Source organism: Xyrauchen texanus, chromosome 15 (genome assembly GCF_025860055.1).
Source record: "Xyrauchen texanus isolate HMW12.3.18 chromosome 15, RBS_HiC_50CHRs, whole genome shotgun sequence".
Classification (NCBI taxonomy): Eukaryota; Metazoa; Chordata; class Actinopteri; order Cypriniformes; family Catostomidae; genus Xyrauchen; species Xyrauchen texanus.
This window is the reverse complement of record NC_068290.1, coordinates 39,768,140-39,792,959: the sequence shown is the minus strand read 5'-3', so window position 1 is coordinate 39,792,959 and position 24,820 is coordinate 39,768,140. Positions and strand designations below refer to the sequence as shown.

General features: G+C 35.9%; 2 protein-coding genes across 2 annotated transcripts in view; both read left to right on the top strand.

The window, feature by feature from the left end:
• Positions 1 to 6,118, top strand: part of LOC127655610 (metal regulatory transcription factor 1-like) — a 45,620-nt gene extending 39,502 nt beyond the window's left edge. The window contains exon 7 of the mRNA XM_052143498.1: positions 21 to 6,118. Coding sequence (XP_051999458.1) covers positions 21 to 448 — 428 coding nt within the window. The 3' untranslated portion in view covers positions 449 to 6,118. The remainder of the gene's footprint in view (positions 1 to 20) is intronic.
• Positions 6,119 to 6,932: 814 nt separating this feature from the next.
• LOC127655550 (threonylcarbamoyl-AMP synthase-like) lies at positions 6,933 to 19,075 on the top strand. Its single transcript, XM_052143440.1, has 6 exons — positions 6,933 to 7,143; positions 10,212 to 10,407; positions 10,933 to 11,047; positions 16,309 to 16,428; positions 16,516 to 16,646; positions 17,485 to 19,075. The coding sequence occupies exons 1-6, from the start codon at positions 6,984 to 6,986 to the stop codon at positions 17,576 to 17,578; spliced, it is 816 nt and encodes a 271-aa protein (XP_051999400.1). The 5' UTR covers positions 6,933 to 6,983; the 3' UTR covers positions 17,579 to 19,075.
• The last annotated feature ends 5,745 nt before the right edge of the window (positions 19,076 to 24,820 follow it).

Here is a 24,820-nt window from a genome sequence, read left to right as displayed (position 1 = left end):
TTTTTGTCATTATGTTTTAGGGAACGCAGTGCAGCAGATCGGTCTCAGTCTGCCGGTTATCATCATAAAGCAGGAGGAGTCGTGCCAGTGTCAGTGTGCCTGTAGGGACTCAGCGAAAGACAGGAGCGCTGCCTCCTCACTGCAGGACTCAAAGAACACTTCACCACCTCCTCCACCTCGTCCTCCCCCTCCCCCTCCTCTTCCCCCAATCACCCCCGAAGCCTCTCCCTCCTGTTGCCCATCAAAAAAGAGCCCTATTGTACCCCACGCACCACCCCTGCCGGACAACCTGTCTACTCCTGTCACCCCTAACCCCACCACTGAAGGACTGGCCATTGTAGATGTGTCAGATCTGCTCAGCCCAGACACCACAGCCAACATAGAAGCCCTTCTCATGATCACAGACGAGTTCTCCATGGCTGATGGAGGCAGCAACAACGCCCCCTAGAGTACACTGAGGTTCAGGTCGTGTACGGATGAGTAGATCACACTTGTGACCCTGCTAAAGACACACCTCCCCAGGCGTGTCTTTTAGAGGCTTATTCTGGCATGCAAAGGCAAAACGCAGTATCTACAGTAACACTAAAAGTAGAATAATGGATTCAAAGTTTTTGGATTGCCCAGCCAAATATGGATTATAAAATAGCCTCACTCTGTTTTCTCTGAATCTGAGCCTAGTTGAGCCAAACCCATTTGTCACAGGACAGATTATAATCCAAGAGATCAGATTACGGTCATCATTTAATTTTAACAAAATGTGTAGTTACTGCATTTTGCATTTGCAGGGTAGTATTGTGAGGCAGCCTCCTTGAACCAAGTATGAGCGTGTGTTTTGGTGCACTTTCGAGGGAGGGCAGTATATTTGCATTCAGAGCAGTTTAGGGAAAAGTTGTTGAGTTGCTTCCCATACTTCATTGTACGGAGCCTTTTAAAGGACAGGGAGTGAATTTGTTTATTGAAATAGTTTGCGATCCTTTTAAATTTTGTGATCCCTCACAATATGTTTATCCATGCCTTATGAAAATGTACCATTGTTTATCTACTGTGACTATGTTTTAGCCATGATATTCATGTTAAAACTTAGTAGTTTTATAGGAAAACCAAAACTATGGTAATAAAAATCATTATACATTTTCGTTAGGGATGAATGTAAAGGTATTGTGAGAGAACCCAAAATAATTGTGAGGGAGCGTAAAACGTTGCGTGGTAACGCAAACTATTGCGAGGGAATGCAAAAATATTTCAGAAAATAAATTATCTTCCTGTCCTCTAGGGGGCTCTATAGCAAGAGTCTCGTTAGCTTTTTAACTTTTTCTTTTCTTTTTTGTTGTTGGTAGAACTATTTGAATTGAAATGATTCTGGAAGGATATGACCACAGGTGTGCACTGGTTACTATGAAATGGATCAAATTTGCTTATAGAAATTATACAAAAAAAGACGTTTTTTTGCCCGGCCATATGCTGTTGTTGAGTTTATAACTTGAATTCCAAGAGATTGATGGGAATGCACTGCACATTTGTTCACTGGTATGTCTAGGACTTTCAACACAGTTTGTGGGTAATGAAGTCATCTACGCATTGAAACAGAAGTATTTTATCTGTAATTTATTACAAAAGGCTACAATAGTCTTGATAATGTGATTTTGAAATATTTTATTTGACAATTTGTCACTCTAGATGAACTGAACTTGTCTTTTAAATGTAATTTAGGGGTTAGTTTGGATTAATTATATATGTTAATTTATTAAAATTCTTAATTGTTGATAAATGAAGCTATTTTTTCCTACTTAAAAAAAACAAAAATCTACAAACTAAGCAAGATTAAGACTATCTTTTTCGGGGAATCTCATGAAGACTATAAATTGTGGTCATATTCACCCCAAAATCAAAAAATACATTAATGTTTCCTTAAACAAAAGGAAACCCATTTTTTTTTCTTCATGAGTTAAGCACATTTTTCAATCTCATTGTCAATCTATCTTAATACCTAATACAAAAAATATATATAAATATATATATTATTTCAATTGTAAATAATTTTGAGATCAAAGAAGTATTTGTTGTTTGGGGTATCAATTTAAAAACTCTTAATGGTGAATCAAATATAATTTAACGGAAACATTTATGAAATTTAAGATGTTTTTTTTTTTCCTTGTGGTTTATCTTTTTAAACTCTATGAAATCAAATACTGACATCTTTCTTTTGCCTTTGTGAAGGGTGTATGGTTGGGTTTCCTTTCCTGCCTCTCATTGGTTGTAACAGATCTGTCTGTTTACTGCTTTTATTTTCCATGTCCTGCACCTTTCCTTAATGAAACCCGCATGAGTCTCAGTGTGGTGACCTGCTCAGGGATACAGAGAAACAAGCAGTGGTTCTCTGAAGCTGATGTTTGTGTCTGCTTCTATGGGTTCCTGACTAGATTACTCTGAGCAGCAGAACACAACTAAATCAGAGATAACCTGTTGTTATTAATCTGCTTGTAGTGCACTACCTAGCCACGGTTCAGCCAACTCAGCGAATGCCTAATTACTTGCGTTCGTTTATATACCACTGCTGTATAGAGATTTTAAGGAGCTAACCATAATGTAAATATTTAGTACATTTGAAATGATAAATGTTTAAGCCTTTAGATTGTATTTGTATTTTTGTATAGAACTATGAGAAATCAGACTTTGCGTTCAAGAGGAGTGACGCGACTCTGCACTGCCTTTTACACCAGTGGATCTCTTATGTAGTACTGTTCACATGTTGTTTTCCCACACAGAAGATGGTGAATCTCACGAAACTATCTGGGTCATATTTCACCTGCAATGTGGAAAAACATTATCTTCACAATAATGCATAAGTAATTATGTATTTTTTAAATTGTAAAGTATTTGTACATCATGTATTTATTGTACTTATTTGAATTTAGGATGATTTTTTCATTAATGTATTACAGTAATTAGAATAAGAATTCTACATATTACAGTAATTTTTATGGAATTTGGAGGTGGTGCTCACTGTAATAATAATGTTGAAAGTAATGTCACAGCCCATAAAATATTACTGTAATTAGAGTAATATGGCAATGCATAAAATATTACTGTAATTATCGAGAATTTAACAATGCATAAAATATTACTGTAATTAGAGTAATGTGGCAATGCATAAAATATTACTGTAATTATCAAGTAATGTCACAACCCATAAACTATTACCGTAATTATCAAGTAATGTCACAGCCCATTAAATATTACTGTAATTAGAGTAATGTGGCAATGCATAAAATATTACTGTAATTATCAATTAATTTACAATGCATAAAATATTACCGTAATTATCAAGTAATGTCACAGCCCATAAAATATTACTGTAATTAGAGTAATGTGGCAATGCATAAAATATTACCGTAATTATCAAGTAATGTCACAGCCCATAAAATATTACTGTATTTAGAGTAATGTGGCAATGCATAAAATATTACCGTAATTATCAAGTAATGTCACAACCCATAAAATATTACCGTAATTATCAAGTAATGTCACAGCCCATAAAATATTACCGTAATTATCAAGTAATGTCACAACCCATAAAATATTAACCTAATTATTGAGATTACCGTAATTATCAAGTAATGTGGCAATGCATAAAATATTACTGTAATTTAGTTATTTCGTAAATAACGTCACATGTAAAATATTACCCTAATTATCAAGTAATGTGGCAGTGCATAAAATATTACCGTAATTATCGAATATGGTTGCATTGCTTAAAATATTAATGTAATGTATCATTGCATAATATTTTACCATAATTATCAATAATATTGAAAGAAATGTGGCAATGCATAAAATATTACCATAATTATCTAGTAGTTTTGTAAGTAATGTCACAACATATAAAATATTAACCTAATTATTGAGATTACCGTAATGATCAAGTAATGTGGCAATGCCTCAAATATTACCATAATACTGAGTAATGTCGCACTGCATAAATTATTACCATAATTACCAAGTACTATTGAAAGAAATGTGGCAATGCATAAAATATTACCATAATTATCTAGTAGTTTAGTAAGTAATGTCACAACAAATAAAATATTTACCTAATTATTGAGATTACCATAATTGTCAAGTAATGTCGCAATGCATAAAGTATTATAGTAATTATCAAGTAATGTTGAAAGTAATGTGGTAGTGCATAAAATATAACAGTAATGGAGGAAAGTTGAAAGTAATGACACAAAATGACCCAGACATTTCTTCATGAGGTTCACTGAAATGGACTCGTTTAGGACAAAAATGGCCTTACACCACTTACAGTCACATATTCAAAGTTATTTAACCTCAGATATGTAGATCTTTGATTTTCCACCTCATTTCATGTTCGTCGCTGTTTCAGATATATCCTAAAATTTGAATAGACATGAATGTTTTTATTTGGTCTGATATTAAGAGAGCCTTTGTCCTGTCTAGTGCCAAGTATACATGAGTTGTCTTTGTTTCTCAGTGAAGACCTCACTTATGGTACGTTACTCCAGTAGGTCATCATACAATCTGTGAATACATCTCTCCCTCAAAATTCATGTTTTGTTTCAAAATAACAGCTGAATGTATGTTGATCTGTTGTGTACAGTAGCTTTGATATTTATCCATTATATGTGTTTTTTTTTTTTTCTCAAACTGAGAACTGAGTACTGGAACATTGTAATCCTTATAGCTTGAATAACACAACTATTTCCCCTAAACTAATTAAACATTCATTTCAAATGAGATGGCACTTATGTGGAGTCTGGCCAATTTATACCATCAAAACATAAATTATAATGTATATCATCTTTTTTTTTTCACATTTCATGTAGTTTGGAGTAGTTACATGATGTAACGTTAGTATGCTATTTTTTGTTTTATTATTAGCAACTTTTTATTCACCACCTAAACTTCACTTTAACAGCAAGTAACTATGCAATGTGTCATAGAGCTTCAAGAATACAGGAAATAAACATCCACTCAGCCACACTTTACCTCCCTTTGTACATATCCACAAGCAAATTATCAATTCTTATATTTTTATCATATGCAAATTATTAGAGCAAAACTGTTGTGTCCTATTGCAATGAATTATGTTAACTTTACAAGCATTTTTTTGCTTTTTATCTTAAAATTGTCTAAGCTGTCTGTTTTTTACGCTCACCTATCATACTGTTGTATGTACGGTTATGTTTGATGTGATTTAATGTGTTGCGTTTCATCACGTATCTGGGCATTGCAATGTTATGTATTTTCCTGTTGAAAATTATTGCTGCTTCAACTTTTTTTAAATTGACCCCATGTAGGTTTTGTTTAAAACAACAGGCTGAAAATCATTGTTGTTTTTTCCACTATAGTCAATGCATTCGGTATCATGAACTAACATTGTTGTTGTTGTTTTTTTACAGCATTTATTAATCTTGGTAATGCATGTTAATAGAAATACAAAAGTTCTATGTTTGTTTATAGTGAATAACTTTTGATTAAAAAAATTATTTAATAATTGTTGAAATTAACATTAACCAAGATTAATAGATGCTGTAGAAAGTATGGGTTATTGTTGGTTCATTTTAACAAATGGAACCCAATTGTAAAGTGGTACCAAAATGTTTGCTTTTGCAAATGTAACTTTTGGGCTTTCCGTGTTTATTTCCAGTCATTCCACCTTAGTCAGGTGCCATAATCATTCTATAACGTTTTTAGTTCACAGTTGGGTCTTTTGAAGGCATTGTAACAAAATTTTAATTTGATCTGTGAAACTAACAGATGTGGGTCCTTTTCAAGGTAACTGTACTTGTTTGCCTTATATGATGATATTTATTATGAAATTCTGGTTTAGGCAGCATTAAAAGGACAGACATTTGGAAAATAATAATAATAAAAATGTATGACTGGCATGTTAGTTGAGTCTCAAAAACAGATGAGGTAGAGAAAACGAAATGCTTCCATGAGGACTGCTTTTGATACCCAAAGTGTGAGGAAACTGTTAATGTAAAGATCTGTATTTTTAAAGAATGTATAATGTGAAAATTCTCATATGCTTGTTTTGTACAAAGTATGGCAAAGTAATAACTTTTTGAATCAAAAAGCAATACAGTACCAGTGAAATCTAGTCTGATTTGTTGCATTATTTCAGTCATTTTTGAAAATCACATTACCACAACACTTCCATGGCCAGATTTATTCATATACAGTTAGAGAAACTTGTGGCACCATTCAGTTATTCCGACCTTGAAATGAGGTCATCAAGGCCTCTTCCTGCCAAATGAAGTCATGATTTTGGATGTTTTAAACAACAACATTCTAGAAGATGCAACTGTAAACCTACCACAAACATTTCCTGGATTTGCAGTAGATCTTTGGAGGATGATATAGAACACAGCTTGATTTTACGGTGAAAATGACAGAATATTACAAATAACAAATAAAATGTACCTGATTTTCAGGAATGTATATTATCTGTGGGCTCTATTGAAAGATGGACATTTTATAAGAAACTTCAACATGGTCATTTTTAAATGTGGGAAAAATAAACTCTTTTATTACCTCTCCAGCATGCAACTCCATTTTAAGTGTATTTTGTTATGTGACGCATCCGGAAGAATTGCGTCTTAATTATATTCATTGGCCCTAATTAATTATATTAACAAATGAATCGTGTTTGTCCTTCTAAACTAGATGCACCTGGTTGATCTGCACTGAATTTGACGTCCACAACTGAGAGGTCAATATATATCATTAATTAAAATGAATGTAGAAAGTAGGCCTATTACTTATTAATGACAATAATATATAATTCCATTAAATAATAGATGATTACATTGTATTCAATTCTTCATACTGTTAATTCCAGCTTGTTCAGTACACGTGTGCTTAACGAGTCTTTTATTTTGAAGTGTTGTCAGACGTCAAATCACCTCGTGTTTGAATGCAGCATGTTGTCTACGCGCTGTTGACTTGTGCGGTTTATGATCGTGTTTGCATTTATTCGTGCGACCTGCACACGGTTAAATACTCGTTCTCACGCATTAAAGAAGTTGTTTAAGAGTGTCAGCATGTGTAAAGAGCTGAAGACGAGAGTCTTGCGACTGCCAGCGCTGAGTTCAGATGAGCTGATGTCACAGCCGGGTGAGACAGACACTAGTCTAATGATGATGATATAACGAAAGACTGGACAGATGAAGTTTAACAACTGTCTTCACGTAATTTCAAAACCGCTGCTGGGTTCTGGACATATTTTACTGGGTTGTTACATGTTTGTAATCGGTTACCATGAGCTTCCTACTGTGACTTTCGCTTTTGAATTATTATATTTATAATATAAATGAGCATTTGGGCAAATCACCATTCATTCTTGGATAAAATTATTATTTCTTGGAAATGCTAAGGCTAATTTAACACAATATGTTGCACAGATTGACAAGCTTGATGGCGAATGACGTAGATGTGATATTTACCTTGATTTTGTTTTGTGTTCGTCGCAGAACTTAATACACCAACTTTGATAAGACTTTGTCTTATTAGTGTATCAGTTGTTAATCGTGATGGAAATGACGCCACAACTGAAACATTTGTAATTGACACTTGTAATTTATATGCATAATTTCCAAACAAATGTTTATTCCTACAGAGTCCCTCAGAGCACAGGGCGGGAATTATTATCTGAAATAGTTTTCGTGTCATCACAATACATTTAACATAGGTTTGCTATAGTAAACATATTTTAACCTTGATATTCTTACTAAAACCATAGTAATAATACTAGAAGTTGTAAACTATATGGTAATAAAAATCATAATGTTGTGGTTTTACTACTAATGCCATGGTATTAAGAAAAAAATATTTCTGCCAAGAAGTACATTCTACAATATTACTATAGTAAAACCACAAAATCATGATTTTTATTACCATAGTTTTTGTTTTCCTGTATCACTATGATTTCACTATGAATAATATGGTTACTGTAGTAAAACTATGGTAAATGTGTTGCAATGGATTGCAAAACTATTTCAGAAAAATAGTGTCCTGTGTTTAACAGTTTAAAATGCAACCTGAATGTGCATATCATGGATTTTCATATTGAAGGATTGAAAATCTGGGATAAGAGTAAAACCATGGGGTAGGTGTGATGAGCACAAATGTTTGTGTTGTTTTTTTTGTCGCTTTAACAAAATATCACAATACGGGGTATTTATTTAAAAAAAAAAATTATATTTGTCAAGCTGATAAAAATGTGAAGTAGTTTAATCACACCTGTAATGTTCAGCGTTTTCCACATTTTTCAAAAACATTTATAGCTTTTTCTACAAATAAAAATGATTTAATGACTTTAAAATGTCTAGTGGTGTAACCATCAAGTGAAAGATATTGAATTGCTTTCCTTGCACCTTAAATACATAAGTGTGTTCGTACGCATCTTTAATTTAAAAAAGTTTCCAAAATATTTTTCAGAGTAAATTATATTTTTTACCAAAGTAAATTAATTGAGTCGTGAAATAAGTTTTCCTATACGGTCATTCCATATGACCTCCGCAAAATGTGCCTTTTCATTAAAATGTCAAAATATTGCTATTTATTGATATGACATTCATTTAAATAAAAATAAAATTGGTATTATAATTAATGTATTACACATGACAACAATCATGTATTGTTTCAAATATTAGTCCAATTTTAAATCAACATTTGACATTTTGTTTTGACTTTTTGTTTTGCCAAAAACAATTAAATATCAAGATGATTATGAACTCCTGTTCATCATAGAAGTGGTGTGTTCAAGTAATTATTTTTTGTAAATTGTGTTTTTAATGTACACTGCCTGGACAAAAAAAAGTTGAGTACTCAAATTTTTCTGTTGGACCGCCTTTGGCTTTGATTACTGTGGCTTTGTTTCGACAAACTTGTGCAACATCACATTTATTTCCATCCAGATTTGCTTTATTTTTTTGCTGAGATCTTGTATTGATGACGGGAGAATCGAACCACCCTGTAAAGTCTTCTCCAGCACATCCCAGAGACTTTCAATGGGGTTAAGTTCAGGACTGTGTTGTGGCCAATTCATGTGTGAAAATGATTCCTCATGCTCCCTGAACCACTCTTTCACTATTTAATATTGGCATTGTCATCCTGGAATATTCCTGTGCCATCAGGGAAGACAAAAATCAATTGATGGGATAACCTGGTCATTCAGTACATTCAGGTTGTCAGCTGACTTCATTTTATTGCCACATAACATTGCTGAGTCTAGACCTGACCAACTGAAGTAACCCCAGACTTGTACAGTGGGCACTATGCATGATGGGTGCATCGTTTCATGCGCTTCCCTTCTTACCCTGATGTGCCCATCGCTTTGGAATAGTGTAAATCTGGACTACTCAGACCACATGACCATATTTCATTACTCCAGTCTAATCCTAGCAAAATTAAGTTGTTTTTTTCTGATTAGCCTCACTAATAAGTGGCTTTCTTGTGGTCACACAGCTGTTTAGTCCCAATCCTGTAAGTTCTTATCGCATTGTGTGTGTGGAAATTATCTTACATTTACTATTAAACATAGCCGTGAGTTTAACTGTAGATTTTACGATGTTACATCGCAAAACGTTTTGGTGACCTCTGATCACGATCATTCAAGAATGTTCGATTACATTTCTTTCAGGAAGCTGACGGTTCACCATTATCCTTCAGGTTTTAATAATGCGTTGGACAGATTTTAACCCAATTCCAGTGATTTCAGCAATCCTAGTTGTTTTCTTTGCTTGATGCAGGCCAATAATTTGCCCCTTCTGAAACAAAGTAACATCTTTTCCATGACCACAGGATATGGCTTCCGACTTGGTTGTTTAAGAAATGAGAAGCTGCACACTGCATCAGTTTGGGTTGGAATAATTGTTGCCAGCTGAAATATGTTTATCACTGCAATAATGATCCAATTATCGGCTCTAAAGTATCTGCTTATTTAATCCAAACATGACGACTTCATATTTTAAGATTGATTGGTTTGGCCCTGGGATAATGTTAAATGAATCATTGTGTTTAAAAAGTAGCAAAAATACACTAATTGAAGGTTCGAGACTATTTTGATATGTCCTCAAGTTATGAAAATCAACCCCATTTACATAAAAGTTGTTGCAGTTAAAGAAACCTCTCTTATGTCCAACTGTGAGATTTGCTGATGTATTTTTGTTTCATGTGAACAGAATGGGCAGATATCCTGAACTCTACTGTACAGGCTTTGAAGGCTGGTCAGGTTGTGGCTGTTCCCACTGACACCATCTACGGTCTCGCCTGTGTGGCTCAAAACTCTGATGCCATCAGGAGAGTTTATGATATCAAAGGCAGGAGTGAAGACAAACCTTTAGCCATCTGTGTTGGAGAAATACAGGACATATACAGGTTTGTTCAAAGATTCTACACATGCAGTTCTTCTGACATCAGTTAAATCTTAACCTTTTAGGCCGGACGTACACGCTGCGACTTGTGACTGTTGTGCAAGCTCCCAATTGTGTTTGTTTTTTTTTCTTGTCCTAAGAAATTGCATGGAAATTGTTGGTGCTCATGTGAGAGTTATTGCAAGCGGAGCCAAGGTGCCTATGAGCAGCTTGCAACATTTTTAAAAAATTAGAAAATTTGGGCGTTATTGGTTTGAATTTGTGAGGTGTGTGTGTGTGTGGTTGAATGAGCTGATTTGAAAATCTACCTGGAGTTGACCAATCAGGACACAACAAAAACCACAGAACAACAAAATTTGATTGGAGCAACTATTTTGCAAAGGAAGGTAAACCTGTAACGTTTGCAGGGGTTCACAACCTACCAAGTCTCAGAACTCCCACAGTGTATGCTGGCCTTACCCAAAAATTTACATTCTGTCACAGTATCATTCGATACCATCACTGGACCATGTGTTTGGCATTGTTTCAGGTTCTGTAAGGTGTCTGTGAAGGAGGAACTGCTCAGTGATTTGCTGCCTGGACCCGTAACGCTAGTTCTGGAGAGATCCGCCACACTGAACGATGATCTAAATCCTTTTACTAAGGTTGGTGTTTCACTTTTACTTGCAGGTGAGACTGGAGCTAGTTGTCATTTTTTTCACTCCAGTTTCAGGAACTATTTTAGTTTCCCATTTTCCCAGGAACTAAAACTGAACCAAACCAGGAACCTTTTTAGTACCTGCTCCTGAGGTGGTATTTTATTTGCAAAGTGGAACTATTTGAGTAGAGTCAAAATTCTTCTAGTTTTTCAAGAAAAGTATGCCATCAGACAGCCAATACCAGCCATTTTTAAAAGTCTGGTTGGTAACCTTTTAACTTTTGAGTTGTTGTTGTTGTTGTAGGCTTTTCAAATCGAAATGATAGATGGACAGAGGCTGCTGTGCAATTTTGGCAGTTGTGGCATCATATCCACCAAATAATTTTGCCCCTTATAAAGTAGGAATGGCAATATTTATCGGCCAATTATTGACTAAATTGAAATTTGATTTTTTTTTTTTTTAAATTTTATTGTTATTTCAAAGTAATTTTCACGCTTTGTAAAAACACTGTGAATTAAATGCGCAATCCAGAAATAATAATAGCCAAAATATGTTGAAGGGTTGGCACTGCTAAGAACATGTAATATTTAGAATTTTGTTACAGATGTGACCATTGATGTAAACATGATGATGTAAAACCATCCACAATGCTTTGAAACCAGCAAACTTTGACATTGATATGGTTTCCATTTAAGGTTGCAAAACCGATTAAGATTGAAATCGCAAATTGGACTTGTGCAATTACTAAACCTGGAAGGCTAAAAATGGACTGCAATCAGTGCTTCTGTCAGCATTGTGTAAGCAAGTGGAGTCCTCTAGTGGTGTCTATGGCATTATCCATTATACCACAATAGAACTTAAATGGGTGTTTTGTTCCTTTTGGTGACTTTATTTTTCCATGAGGTCATTGACATTTCTGCCCATCATATGCATAATATGAATTTGTGATATTCTATTATATACACTACAAACATGTTAAATGTGAGTTGTTGTTGTTTTTTAATGGCAAAGTACAAAATAATCTTTTCACATTATGCTTGATATTTATTTTTCATTATATATTTTAATCTATTTATCTGTCATTTTGGCTCTCTTTAAAGCGTTGGTCTGTCAGATCCAATATATGTTCAATGGAAATCATTTACATTTAGAACTGTCCAATGCATTATTAAAACCTGCAAGCATAGTGGTGAACCGTCAGCTTAACAGACATGAGTCACATCGTAAAAGCCGTGAGTTTAACTGTTGAGGTTATGTTTAATAATGAAAGTAAGAGCATTTCCACACACACAATGCGATGAGAACTTACAGGATTGGGACTAAACAGCTGTGTGACCACAAGAAAGCCACTTATTAGTGAGGCTAATCAGAAAAACAACTTCTTTTTTCTGGATGGAAATACAGGTGAAACTCGAAAAATTAGAATATCGTGCAAAAGTTCATTAATTTCAGTAATTCAACTTAAAAGGTGAAACTAATATATTATATAGACTCATTACAAGCAAAGTAAGATATTTCAAGCCTTTATTTGATATAATTTTGATGATTATGGCTTACAGCTTATGAAAACCCCAAATTCAGAATCTCAGAAAATTAGAATATTACATGAAATCAATAAAAAAAAAGGATTTTAAATACAGAAATGTCAGCCCTCTGAAAAGTATAATCATGCATATGTACTCAGTACTTGGTTTGGGCCCTTTTGCATTAATTACTGCCTCAATGCGGCGTGGCATGGATGCTATCAGCCTGTGGCACTGCTGAGGTGTTATGGAAGACCAAGATGCTTCAATAGCGGCCTTCAGCTCTTCTGCATTGTTTGATCTCATGTCTCTCATCTTTCTCTTGGCAATGCCCCATAGATTCTCTGATGGTTCAGGTCAGGCGAGTTTGCTGGCCAATCAAGCACAGTAATTCCATGGTCATTGAACCAGGTTTTGGTACTTTTGGCAGTGTGGGCAGGTGCCAAGTCCTGCTGGAAAATGAAGTCAGCATCTCCATAAAGCTTGTCTGCTGATGGAAGCATGAAGTGCTCTAAAATGTCCCGGTAGACGGCTGCGTTGACTCTGGACTTAATAAAGCACAGTGGACCAACACCAGCCGATGACATGGCTCCCCAAACCAACACAGACTGTGGAAACTTCACACTGGACTTCAAGCATCTTGGATTGTGTGCCTCTCCATTCTTCCTCCAGACTCTGGGACCTTGGTTTCCAAATGAGATGCAAAATTTGCTCTCATCAGAAAAGAGGACTTTGGACCACTGAGCAACAGACCAGTTCTTTTTTTCTTTAGCCCAGGTAAGACGTTTGACATTTGAAGCCCATGTTCAGGACCCGTCTGTGTGTGGTGGCTCTTGATGCAGTAACTCCAGCCTCAGTCCACTCCTTGTGAAGCTCCCCCACACATTTGAATGGCCTTTTCCTGACAATCCTCTCCAGGCTACGGTCATCCCTGCTGCTTGTGCACCTTTTTCTTCCACACTTTTCCCTTCCACTTAACTTTTGTAAGGTATGGCGGAGGATCAGTGGCCTTAACAGATTCACGAACAAACAAGAACTTACTGTTAAAAACTCCCCTAATTACTGAAATAGCGCCAACCAGTCTCCACAAGCACAATAAATGTATTGACAAAGAGACAATGAACTATTGACAGAGAACCGCATGTGACATCCGCGATGCTCACCACATGCTTATCGTGGTGGACAGGAAGGGGAAACTTTGAACGTAAAAATGTGTGTGTGTGTTTTTCAGTTAAACACAGAACTGCATATTGCTAATGAAATACGTGTAACCCCTGTATGTTGTGTATTTCTGAGGTATATCAAACTCGTTAGAACTGTTTCGTTAGTGTGTTTTAAACTCTGAGGCCTCATATTTAATAGCCTCAGAGTGTATATTCCCTTTTAAGTGTACTAAACACACGTTTCTTGGTATCAAATTAAACCTTACGATTTGTCCGAGCTGAATTCGAATATAAGATCTCTGTAGAATGATATTACGCGATGTTTTACTATCTTTTGAGTCATTCGGCCCAAAATCTCTTACTGTTATAAACATGCAAATGAGCCTTGACAAAGGAACTCTCATGCCCAGAGTAAGGGAGACTTTTACGACCTCCAAAGGAATGTTCAGAGAAGTGCTGACCCTCACTTCATTCTCTTACTGAGAAAGAGAAATGAACCCTGTTAATCCTATATATATATATATATTCTATATATCCATGTGATAAATTCATTGACATGTATCTAATGTTCCATCTCATAATTTTCCTAAATGTTGTTTGATCTGTGTTTTCTTTCAAACTCTAATGGGTTAATGTTTCAGACTTTGCATACTATGGTTAACCGAAATCATATGTGTGGCATATTTGGTCTCTATAACTTGGTATTTTGAAGATCGAAATGACTGTGTACATGATATGTCGATAACAACAACATATTAGTATTACAAGTATATTTCCTAGTTTCTTTCTTGCTCATGCAATGAGAAATGTGAGAACAAATAGCAATAAACCAAATTCCCGCCTGGAACCCAAACCCTTCTCATTGGTCGAGCCAATGAGAGGTGGGACATGTTTTCTAAGGTTATAAATGATCTTAGCTCTTCTCTCTTAGCCCTCTCTTATCTCTTCGCTCTCTTAGCCTCTCTTGCTTCCTGCCTCTCTTGTTTTCTGGTCCTCTGAGCCTTGTGCTCTCTCACTCTCTTGCTGAATGATGCCAAACTAGAAGGCCCCCAAGGACTCCCAAGCGTGCGCCAGGCTACGGCCTTGTCTCTGACTCCCACTGGTTCTCTCTCTCATCAAGACAACATCATCAAAGATCAACTCAAGCCATCAACAAATTGCATCAGGACAGTTTAATTCAAATGGGACATGCAAGTATCAAACTTAGTCTCATTATTTGATACATTAAGTATCCTTAACCCCTTTCTAAAAAGGGCGTGTCAGAACTAATATGATGGTTTGCTCAGGCTGTTGATCTGCTGAACTTCAAACAATGCTATAACTTCTTGCCTTCCTGTATTCTGCTTCAGCCCTCTTTCCCTTGGTAAACTGTATGCATGTATGTATATGTATGTTAGAGTAGTTTAAATGTTTAGTCTAGTTAATAGTCTTGTTCATGTCACATGTAAAGTTGTCTGTGTCTCAAGCTCATATCTAATGTCACTAATCATAGATTTTGACTACTTGCTCTTAATACGTAGTAAGAGACATTTCCCATGCCCCGGAAATGTACCTTTCTATTAATTAATAACCAATATTGAGTGTTCACGGGATGAACCGAGCATTTGGTTGTAATGTTAATGTAGCTACATCAAGTTAACCCGATTAACTGATCCAAATATTCATGATCGATTATAACAAGTTATGATTGATTATTAATATTTCATAGAGCTGATTCGCTACACTTTCTATTAATGTGCTTTGATACAGCACTTTGAGAACATCCAACTTCTTTTGCAATTACCTTTTGAGGCTTTCCCTCCTTGTGGAGGGTGTCAATGATGGTTTTCTGCACAACTGTCAGGTCAGCAGTCTTCCCCATGATTGTGAATTCAACTGAACCAGACTGAGAGACCATTTAAAGGCTCAGGAACCCTTTGCAGGTGTTTAGCTGATTAGAGTGTGACACTTTGAGCCTACAATACTGAACCTTTTCACAATATTCTAATTTTCTGAGATTCTGAATTTGTTGTTAAGCTGTAAACCATAATCATCAAAATTATATCAAATAAAGGCTTGAAATATCTTACTTTGCTTGTAATGAGTCTATATAATATATTAGTTTCACCTTTTAAGTTGAATTACTGAAATTAATGAACTTTTGCACGATATTCAAATTTTTCGAGTTTCACCTGTAAATGTGAAACGATGCCCCTGCGATTGCGCGCAGTTATCAAAGCTAAAGGCGTTCCAACAAAATATTAGTGCATGCAGTTTTTTTTTTTTTTGGCCAGGCAGTGTATTTGGCTGCCATTATCAGTTCAATCTGTTATTTTACTCAATTTTGTTCTAAAAATGCCTCAAGTTGAAGAACCCGGTTACAAAAAATACTGACATTTTAAATTGCTAGACAGAATTTGCAAGACAGAATAGAAGATTTTTCTAATTTAAGAGGGTTTTGAACTAGATGTAGGCCTAGCCCCTGTGACAACTAGCCCCAGTCTCCACTATATATTGTATTGTTTAAGTGCACATCTACATTTGTTCATCTGTTAGTGTGTTTTCGGAGATGTCATTGTTCATTTAATTGTGTGTCTTGTAGCTCATAGGGGTCCGTATTCCAGACCACCTGTTCATGAGGCGCCTCTGTCAGATGTGCAGTGAGCCGCTCGCTCTCACCAGTGCTAATGTCAGCACACACAACAGTACACTTGCTGTTCATGTAAGTGCACAACACATTACTGCAGTTTCTGCTGCATGAATCGTTTCAAACAGGCTTTTATTGATTCTGACGGTTTTATTTCTGAAGGAGTTTGAGGATTTGTGGCCCAGTCTGTCTGTTGTAGTGGATGGTGGCCCAATTGGAGCCAAAAGTCGTTTGGGTTCAACAGTAGTAGATCTTTCTGTGTGTGGGAGATACCGTATAATCAGACCTGGATGGTGAGTAACCTCTCTGAGAACCATATTAACACTAGGGCTGGATGATGTATTGAATATTCACGATACAATTAAATGGTAATGGTATAAATGTTTTTTCTGGCAATAGAAAATCTGAATATATTAATTATTTTAATGCACTTTTTATTTAGCCATTATATTTCCTAACAGTGGTGTCATTCGACTGGTTTCACAATTCTTCAGGACTGCACAAATAATACATTTAATAAAAACCATGAAATGTTTGTATGTGATTATTAAACAGCAAAAGCCTCATCTTAAAGCTGAAGTGTGTAATTTCTGCACCTCCAAACGGAATGGGGGGGGCAAAGTTTTCAATAAAGCTTTCTAAATGCACATCTGCCGCTGATCAAAGAGATTACCTCACACCATTGGTCGAGTCAATGTTGTGTCTTCTGATTCTAGTCACTCAAAACAAACTTGCATCACAGACACAGTGTATACAGTTTAATACAATTAACCTGTGGCTGGTTTACTAATAGTTTTGTCTGCATATTAAGATGGAATAGAAGTATTCTAACAGAAAAAGTGACATACTTCATTTTTAATCTACAATAGTAATGGGGTTGGACTCCATCATGAGTCTGAGGCAGGGCTATTTGTTTTTTCCAACCAATGGCAGACATTGAGGTATTTTGCAATTCTGTTTGGTGGCCCCAGTGCCACAGGAATTACAAATACACATTGCACAATCTTGAAGTCACTTTGTAATGAAGGAAATCTACTGCTAATTCAAAGCCATCTTCACCCATAAGTTATTAGGGTAATAACATTACAAATAATATTGTATGTACCTGTGTTTCTACACTTTTGTTCACAGTGCCCTCTCTGCAACGGTTCAGGTACTGGAGGGCAAGTATGGACTGCTGGAGAATTGTCAATCAATGAGTTCAAGCACACTAAACCTGCTGTAGGTCACAGTCAGCATGCACACTGACCAGTGGATGGTTTGGATGACCAAAAGGAAGGTGTCATCAAATGTGTCTGTAAATGTCATTCTCACTATTGGGACTTTGAGTCTTTATGCTGTTTTTCAGATAGTTTGGGGTTTGGTGATTATGAGCTGAATGTGTTTTGTTATTTAAAACGATGATTTCAAGACTTTTAAATCTTCAGATGCAATTTCTCAAGCATGTTGGAGAAAAAAAATATTCCTCTATCAAACTTTCAGCTCTTAAGGTAACTTCCAGTCTTGCGTTACTTCATGGGTGTTGGTTTAGTGCTCTTCTGTTGAGTAATCCTTCGATGTATATTGCGTTGAAGGGACAGTGGTATGGTGAGAATTATAAATTTTTCAAGATACTGGACACTTGGAAGCTTGATGTTTTGATGGCTTTGTTACAGTACAGTTTCAAAGACATTTTATTCATATTTATTGCCAGTTTAAATTCAATATATTGTGCAAATTTCTAATGATTGTTTGCAGAGCTGCACTTATAGTTTTATAAAAATGAATGCAACCTTAAAACTGATGTGAAGAGGAACTTATTTATTACTGTACTGAATTCAATTATGGACCGAGTAAATTGTGATCTTTAAATAATCACCAGTAATATCCCCACCAATGTGTTTTTTTTTTATTTTTTTTAAGTAGTCTGAATGTTTGTTTCCATGTCTCAAAGGAATAGTTCTCCCAAACATTTACCCTGATACCATCCCAGATGTGTATGACTGTCTTTCTTCAGCTGAAAATAAATGAAGATTTTTAAAAGAAGATGGAGCTCTGTCAGGTCCTTGTAATGGAATTACATTGGTGCCAGCACTTTGACCACCCAAAAGTCATAGCTAGGCAGCATAAAAGTAGTCCACATGGATCCAGTTGATCAATGAATGTCTTCTGATGTAAATCAATAAGTTTGTGTAATTTTTTTTTTACTTATCAAAATGATTTTAACTTTTAAAAAGTGCTTCCTATCAGCAGCTGATGCAAAGCGTGCCGTAAGAGTGTCTGTGAGATCACGCAATAATTCGGAAGTGCTGCTTATTTACAAAAGAATGTCATGCAGGGTTTGATTATTTCAAACCACATTGAAGCCCTGATGGAATTGCAGATTTAATGTTTTAATTATCCACTTGTTTCTTACATAAACCAATTGATTCGCTTCAGAAGACCTTCATTGATTGACTGGAGAGGTATGGATTACTTTTATGCTGCCTAAATGTGACTTTTGGACCGTCAAAATGCTGACACCCGGGTTTTTCCATTTATAAGAACCTGACAGAGATCTATCTTCTAAAAATCTTTGTGTTCTGCTGAAGAAAGAGAGTCATACACATCTGGGATGGCATCAGGGTAAATGATGAGAATTATAATTTCTGAATGAACTATTCCTTTAAGTGATTGTTTTGATTTAACAATTGAATTTTACCATTTTGTAATCAAATTAGATTTTTGTAACTGCTAATTAAAGCACCCAATGACTTTATTTCCTTTCTTCATATCTTGCCATGCAGTTGTTACATTGTAAGTCTTTCACTATTCCTCTGAAACATTGTGAGAGAAACTGCATTACAGGAAACTCTGTGTGCCTCATGAAACTTGTAAAAGTAGGAGTACATTTGAAATAATTTGCATGTAAAAGAAAACTTTCCTCCAGATTCATGAAGGCTTGGCACCCCCCATATTTGTTAGTTAAATATGTGTATGTTAGTGATTCGAAACAATATCTCGCCCTATAAAATCACACCAATTTATTAGCAAATGGCGCATGGAGCTCTGCCCTGATGCGCGTCACCTCGAGCTTATAAACCGGAGCACAGCACCGTTTCATCAGGATTTTTGACTGAAGGAAAGAGTGCGCATTTATTAAACCCTTAACCGCAAGAAATCGGTTGTGTGGCCAGTGTACGGAGTGTTTCGTTACCTCCTTTCGGGGAACCAGGGTTACTGTCGTAATCACACAGTTCCTTTCAAGACGGTCACTTCGAAACTGCATCAGTTGCTGACGCTATGGGAATCGTAAAATGTCACGTTGTGCTGCTGATCTGCACGCACCAGCAATGCCTACTAGCCAGTAGGGTAGTTAAGTCATTGACCGAGTATTTCCTTCATATTGACACACTGCCAGGCACAAAAAAAAAGTTGCCGTTTGGATTAAATAAGCGGATACTTTAGAGCCGATGATTGGTTCATTATTGCAGTGATTAGTATGTTTCAACTGGTAACAATTATTCTAACCCAAACTGATGCAGTGTGTAGCTTCTCATTTCTTAAACATGTCGGAAGATTGCTGAAATCACTGGAATTGGGTAAGAACTGTCCAACACATTGTTCAAACCTGCAAGGATAATGGTGAACCATCAGCTTTGCTTAAGAAATGTGGGCGGGGAAAAAATCTTGAATGATCAGAGATCACTAAAACGCTTGGCGAAGTCAAGAAGGAGAAGACTTTAAGGAGTGGTTAATTTCTCCTGTCATCAAAACAAGATCTCTGCCACAAATGTTGCAGAAGGTTGTTGAAACAATGACAAATGTGCACCGTAATCAAAGCAAAAGGCGGTCCAACTAAATATTATAGTTTGCCATTTGTATTTTTTTTGGCCAGGCAGTGTAGGAAGGAAAAGGGATAGAATTCAGCCATAGAAGGCAGATAATACAACAGAGATACTAGCCAAACAAAGTAGTGAAGCACTGCAACTTTAGCCATCCAGTGGGGGAAAAGGTCAGTGGTCCACAACCGACAAATTGAGAGCGCTCTGCCAACAGGGTAGTAGGACATTAAACATTACACTTCACGCTGGAAAAGGCCAAGCGTGACACAGTCATGAGACCGAATCAAAATACAATGCACTAACTAGCAAGGTAGTAAACATTGAAAATCCACCCTCCTTTGCAGTAAGAACCTGGGATGATAGGTAAGAGACATACAAGTTGTGAACCTGGCAAAGGTACTAGGGAAAGCCAAGTCTGCAGCCAGGGCCTCCAAGAATACACCCTTAGCTCAAACCCAGGAGGAGGACATGCTCCTTGTAGAGTAAGCCTAAAAACCTATGGGACTTTGCGTGCCTTGCGAATCAAGTCTTTGCTTGGAGATGGCCAAATAGTGCTGTGATACTGTTGCGTGTGAGACTAGGAAAATGGATTAAACAAACTGAAGCCTATATGATTCATGTGAATATACACTACTGGTAAAAACGATTTCTTAGTATTTGTCTTGTTTAAATAAAACATTCTTTAAAGGGTTAGTTCAACCAAAAATTTAAATTCTCATTTACTCACACTCATGCCATCCCAGATGTGACTTACTTACTTCTGAAGAACACAAAGATTTTTAGAAGGATATCTTAGCTCTGTAGGTCCGTACAATGCAAGTTAATGGTGGCCAGAACTTTGAAGGTCTAAAGCATATACTGTAACAGCTGCATAAAAGTATGCAATATTACTCCAGTGGTTAAATCCATGGGTTTTTCTCAGTGTGCATTCTTAGTCCCTTGGTTGACGTCATCATCCACTGCCAAAGTTCAATTCCAATACTCGAGTATCGAGAATGCATAAAATTATCTGGATGTGTTCTTGATCAGGCCGAATATCGAGGATGCATCGGATAGTGACTTGTTAGCAAGAACCCAGTACTACGGTGGCAAAGGAAACTGGGATGCCAGGTTCAACATTTGGCATGATCATCTGGTGTTTTATGTACTTCATAACTGCAGTGTTGTCTGTCTGGTTCAGTATGTGAAAGCGCTGCATGACTGACCAAAAAGCTCTGAGAGCTAGGAAGACCGCAAGCAGCTCCGGGTGATTTTGTGCTACGCCACTCAAGGTGGTCGCACAGGGCTAACCAGCCTGTGTTTGATGTGTCTGTCGTGACAACTTTGCGTCTGACCACCTGAACTCATGTGGAGGGGAGCGACATCAGTGTTTAGAAGGAAGGCAAGCCGAGAGCAAAGCACCTTGAGTTTCACACATTCACAGTGAACGCAATCCGTTTCAACAAGCACGGCACTTATATAAACAGTGCTTGAGCCAGTCAAAAATAGTGATACATCACTCGTTTTCTTTTCATGCGCCTGTGGAATATTTGCTGCCTTCAAAATCTTTGTTTAGCCAATCAAAAAAAAGAGTTTCATAATTATGCGGATTCACTTTCTAAGCGTGTGATATTGAGATGCTCTTCTGCTTCATATTGGATTGCCAAGTGTGTCTGTGTGCATGTATAACTTTGGAGTCCAGGTTCACAAAAATAATGTGTTATTAAGAAAGTTATTTACCCACTTATTTGTGAATGACACTTTCATAGGCAGCCCAGTTCATTTTCTCCACTCACAGCAATAGTGACAACATGGATTATGGAAAAATATTATTGGAAAAATTTGAATTTTTAAATTATTATTATTAGATACACTGTGTTAATCTCTCTGATTGCATTTCTCAGGGAAGAGAAATTCAATATTTCTTATAACATGGCTCTCTGGAATATAATATTTTGATTGGTCAATCTCACCAAAGCTTTTGTTTGAATTATGTATTCGATATGTACAAGAACAATAACATTTGTGTTATAAGTTAAACATATTTAGTTTGTTCATTATTGTAACTTTAATCATGTATACATAAATGCAGGTAATTCCAAAGGGTTCACATATATTTCTTGCCACTGTATTTTGAACTGTTTGGAATGCTCAAAGCCCCAGCAATTGCTTTTCTGTGTCTGCACTGTACATGGGTCATTCCTACAATATGAAACTCTTGAACAATCATGTCATGACGAGATGCATAAATCACAACATCAGTGCATTACTGGGAGACAAAGCACAAAACAAAAGTGTTTAAAGAAATGGCGCACTGCTTCTCCAAAATACACTTGAATTTTACTCCAAGCACAAATGTGACTTTTGAGCAGAATTCTCAGTTATTTTGGTGAAGTGGCTGTATTAACTGAGCTTTTGATGTGTGAGCTTCTCATCTGTTTTACTGCATGTTGAGATCATACACACGAAAGTTCTTTGAAATTCGTCATGTAATGATGTACATATGTGGTTAAAGTTGACGAATCTCAAATGTTTTGGACCACATTCGTTAACACTTGTCTTTAGCGTTGTCCTGTTTCAAATGAATCGCCCAAAAACACATCTAAAACCAGGTGTTAACAGGGCCTTAGTGGTGTAAGTGGGCTATGTTGAATTCAAAATTCAACCTGTTTTTGATAAACATTGACAATGGGACTTCAGAGGACTGTCCTGCACCAAACTAGTTCACAAAAACATGATAGAAATATAGCTACAAACAGCAATTAGGGGGTCAAGCACCAGCATGGCAACCACTGCACAACCCAAAGATATCACAAATGAAAAAAAATATATATATATATATTTTCCATAAATTTTTTTCAGTGTCAAATACAATCAATAAATCACGTTAGTAAAGTCACCATGAGATCTCTGTAATGAGAAGGTGCCAGATTGTTCAGTCTATCCTGAGGCGTTTCTGCTGTCTGGTAGTTTTAGCAAATCATAACTTGCTAACTTAAAATAACACATGGTCCACAATAAATTGATAATATGATTAAACTAATTATAATATTTATAATTTATCAAATTATTTATAAAAAACACATTTTTACAAGCCATGCAACTGAATTTTTTATTATTTGTATTGAAATGTTTGTGGGTGTTTTTGTCACTGTGGCAGTGGAATTATTTAGCTCATAGTTTCCTTGCAAATCAGTGACAAACACAGGTTATGTGTTCTGTCAGGAAACTGAAACAACCTCATAGAAAAAATATTCTACTGTTAATAACTTCTGTTGTGGTTTTTGCTTGGGGTCTTGCTATTGGACACAATGTTTGCATAATTAATTAGGTAGGTCTACAGAGGTTTTGGGAACTGTTTGGGGGTGTTTGTAATTAACATTTAAAAGTATTTGCGGGTTATAGTTATGTTTCAAGTTCCATTTAATCTTAATAATGTCATGTTATGACACTGGTTTCTTTTAGTAACCATGGGTAAGATTGGTGTTCCCATACACTAGTTATAATTTTGGTTGAAACAAAAATTATTCCATCAGTTGGGAATATTTCAAGTATACTGAATGAATACATAAACCTATCTGTATTTATACCTTTGACATTTTAATTTAAGGAATGTTAATATCTCTCACACTATAATCACTGTAAATAAACATATATGTAAATATGAGGACAGTGTCAAATAGTGAAAGTAGTCCACGCAATGCTGGATCACAGAGGTATAATATTTTCCTTTGCGTTCCATGGGTCCCCCATCATAAGGGTGAGACTGTGTGAATAACTATGAAAGTATTTTCTTGTAAGACAGAGGTTTTCAAATTGGGTGAAAGTAATCCTCCCCCTAGAGAACTTGAAGACAGCCATATAAATTTTTTTTTTAAATAATACAAAATCAACAACATTTAAATCTCATTAAAACAGCTAAATCTCTATTAACTTCCAATCTTCTGCAGACATATATATATATATATATAAAAAAGTAAGTTAGAATAATAGAACATGGCAATGTTGTATTTTGAATCATTCTTGAGACATTTCATTTTCTGTTCAGGAGCATATTTTATTTGTCGTGGCTGTACATCTAAGACTGTGTGACAGTAAGACAGATTCAATTGTTGCAGCGTTTGCTGGTTTGATCTCAGTATGCATTGTAGTAAGTGCAGTATGAAGACTCAGAGATCAACAGAAGTACACATTTTAAAACTGCTCTTGTACTGAAACTCAACCTTTTGACCTGTATTCTAATGCATTAACCAGTTGACAGATCTCAAAAATGCAAAAGATACAGTCCAAGCTGAGAGCAGCAGGTTTTAAATAATAACAAATATATAATAAATACATTTAGAAATGTGTATCTGCAAATTTCAGAAGACTTAGAATAAGGAAGCAATAATACATTAAACGTTTTGTTTAAATTGACTAAGAATGTTGACCACTATGTGGCACTGTCTCCAAACTGTTTAGGTACCCTCGGGATATAATGTTGAAGACCCCTTCCAATTTTCATTCAAATCGGATAAAGCCTTTAAAATAAACGTACATTTTTCATAAAATTCAAAATGGTGGAGAGGTTATACGGCTGATGTTGGAAAAATTTTAATCCTCGTGACCCAGGGAATCAAAAACCACCAAACTCATAATTTTAGGACAAAGGGTTCAAAAGATACAAGCAAAATAGCCAATTTTTA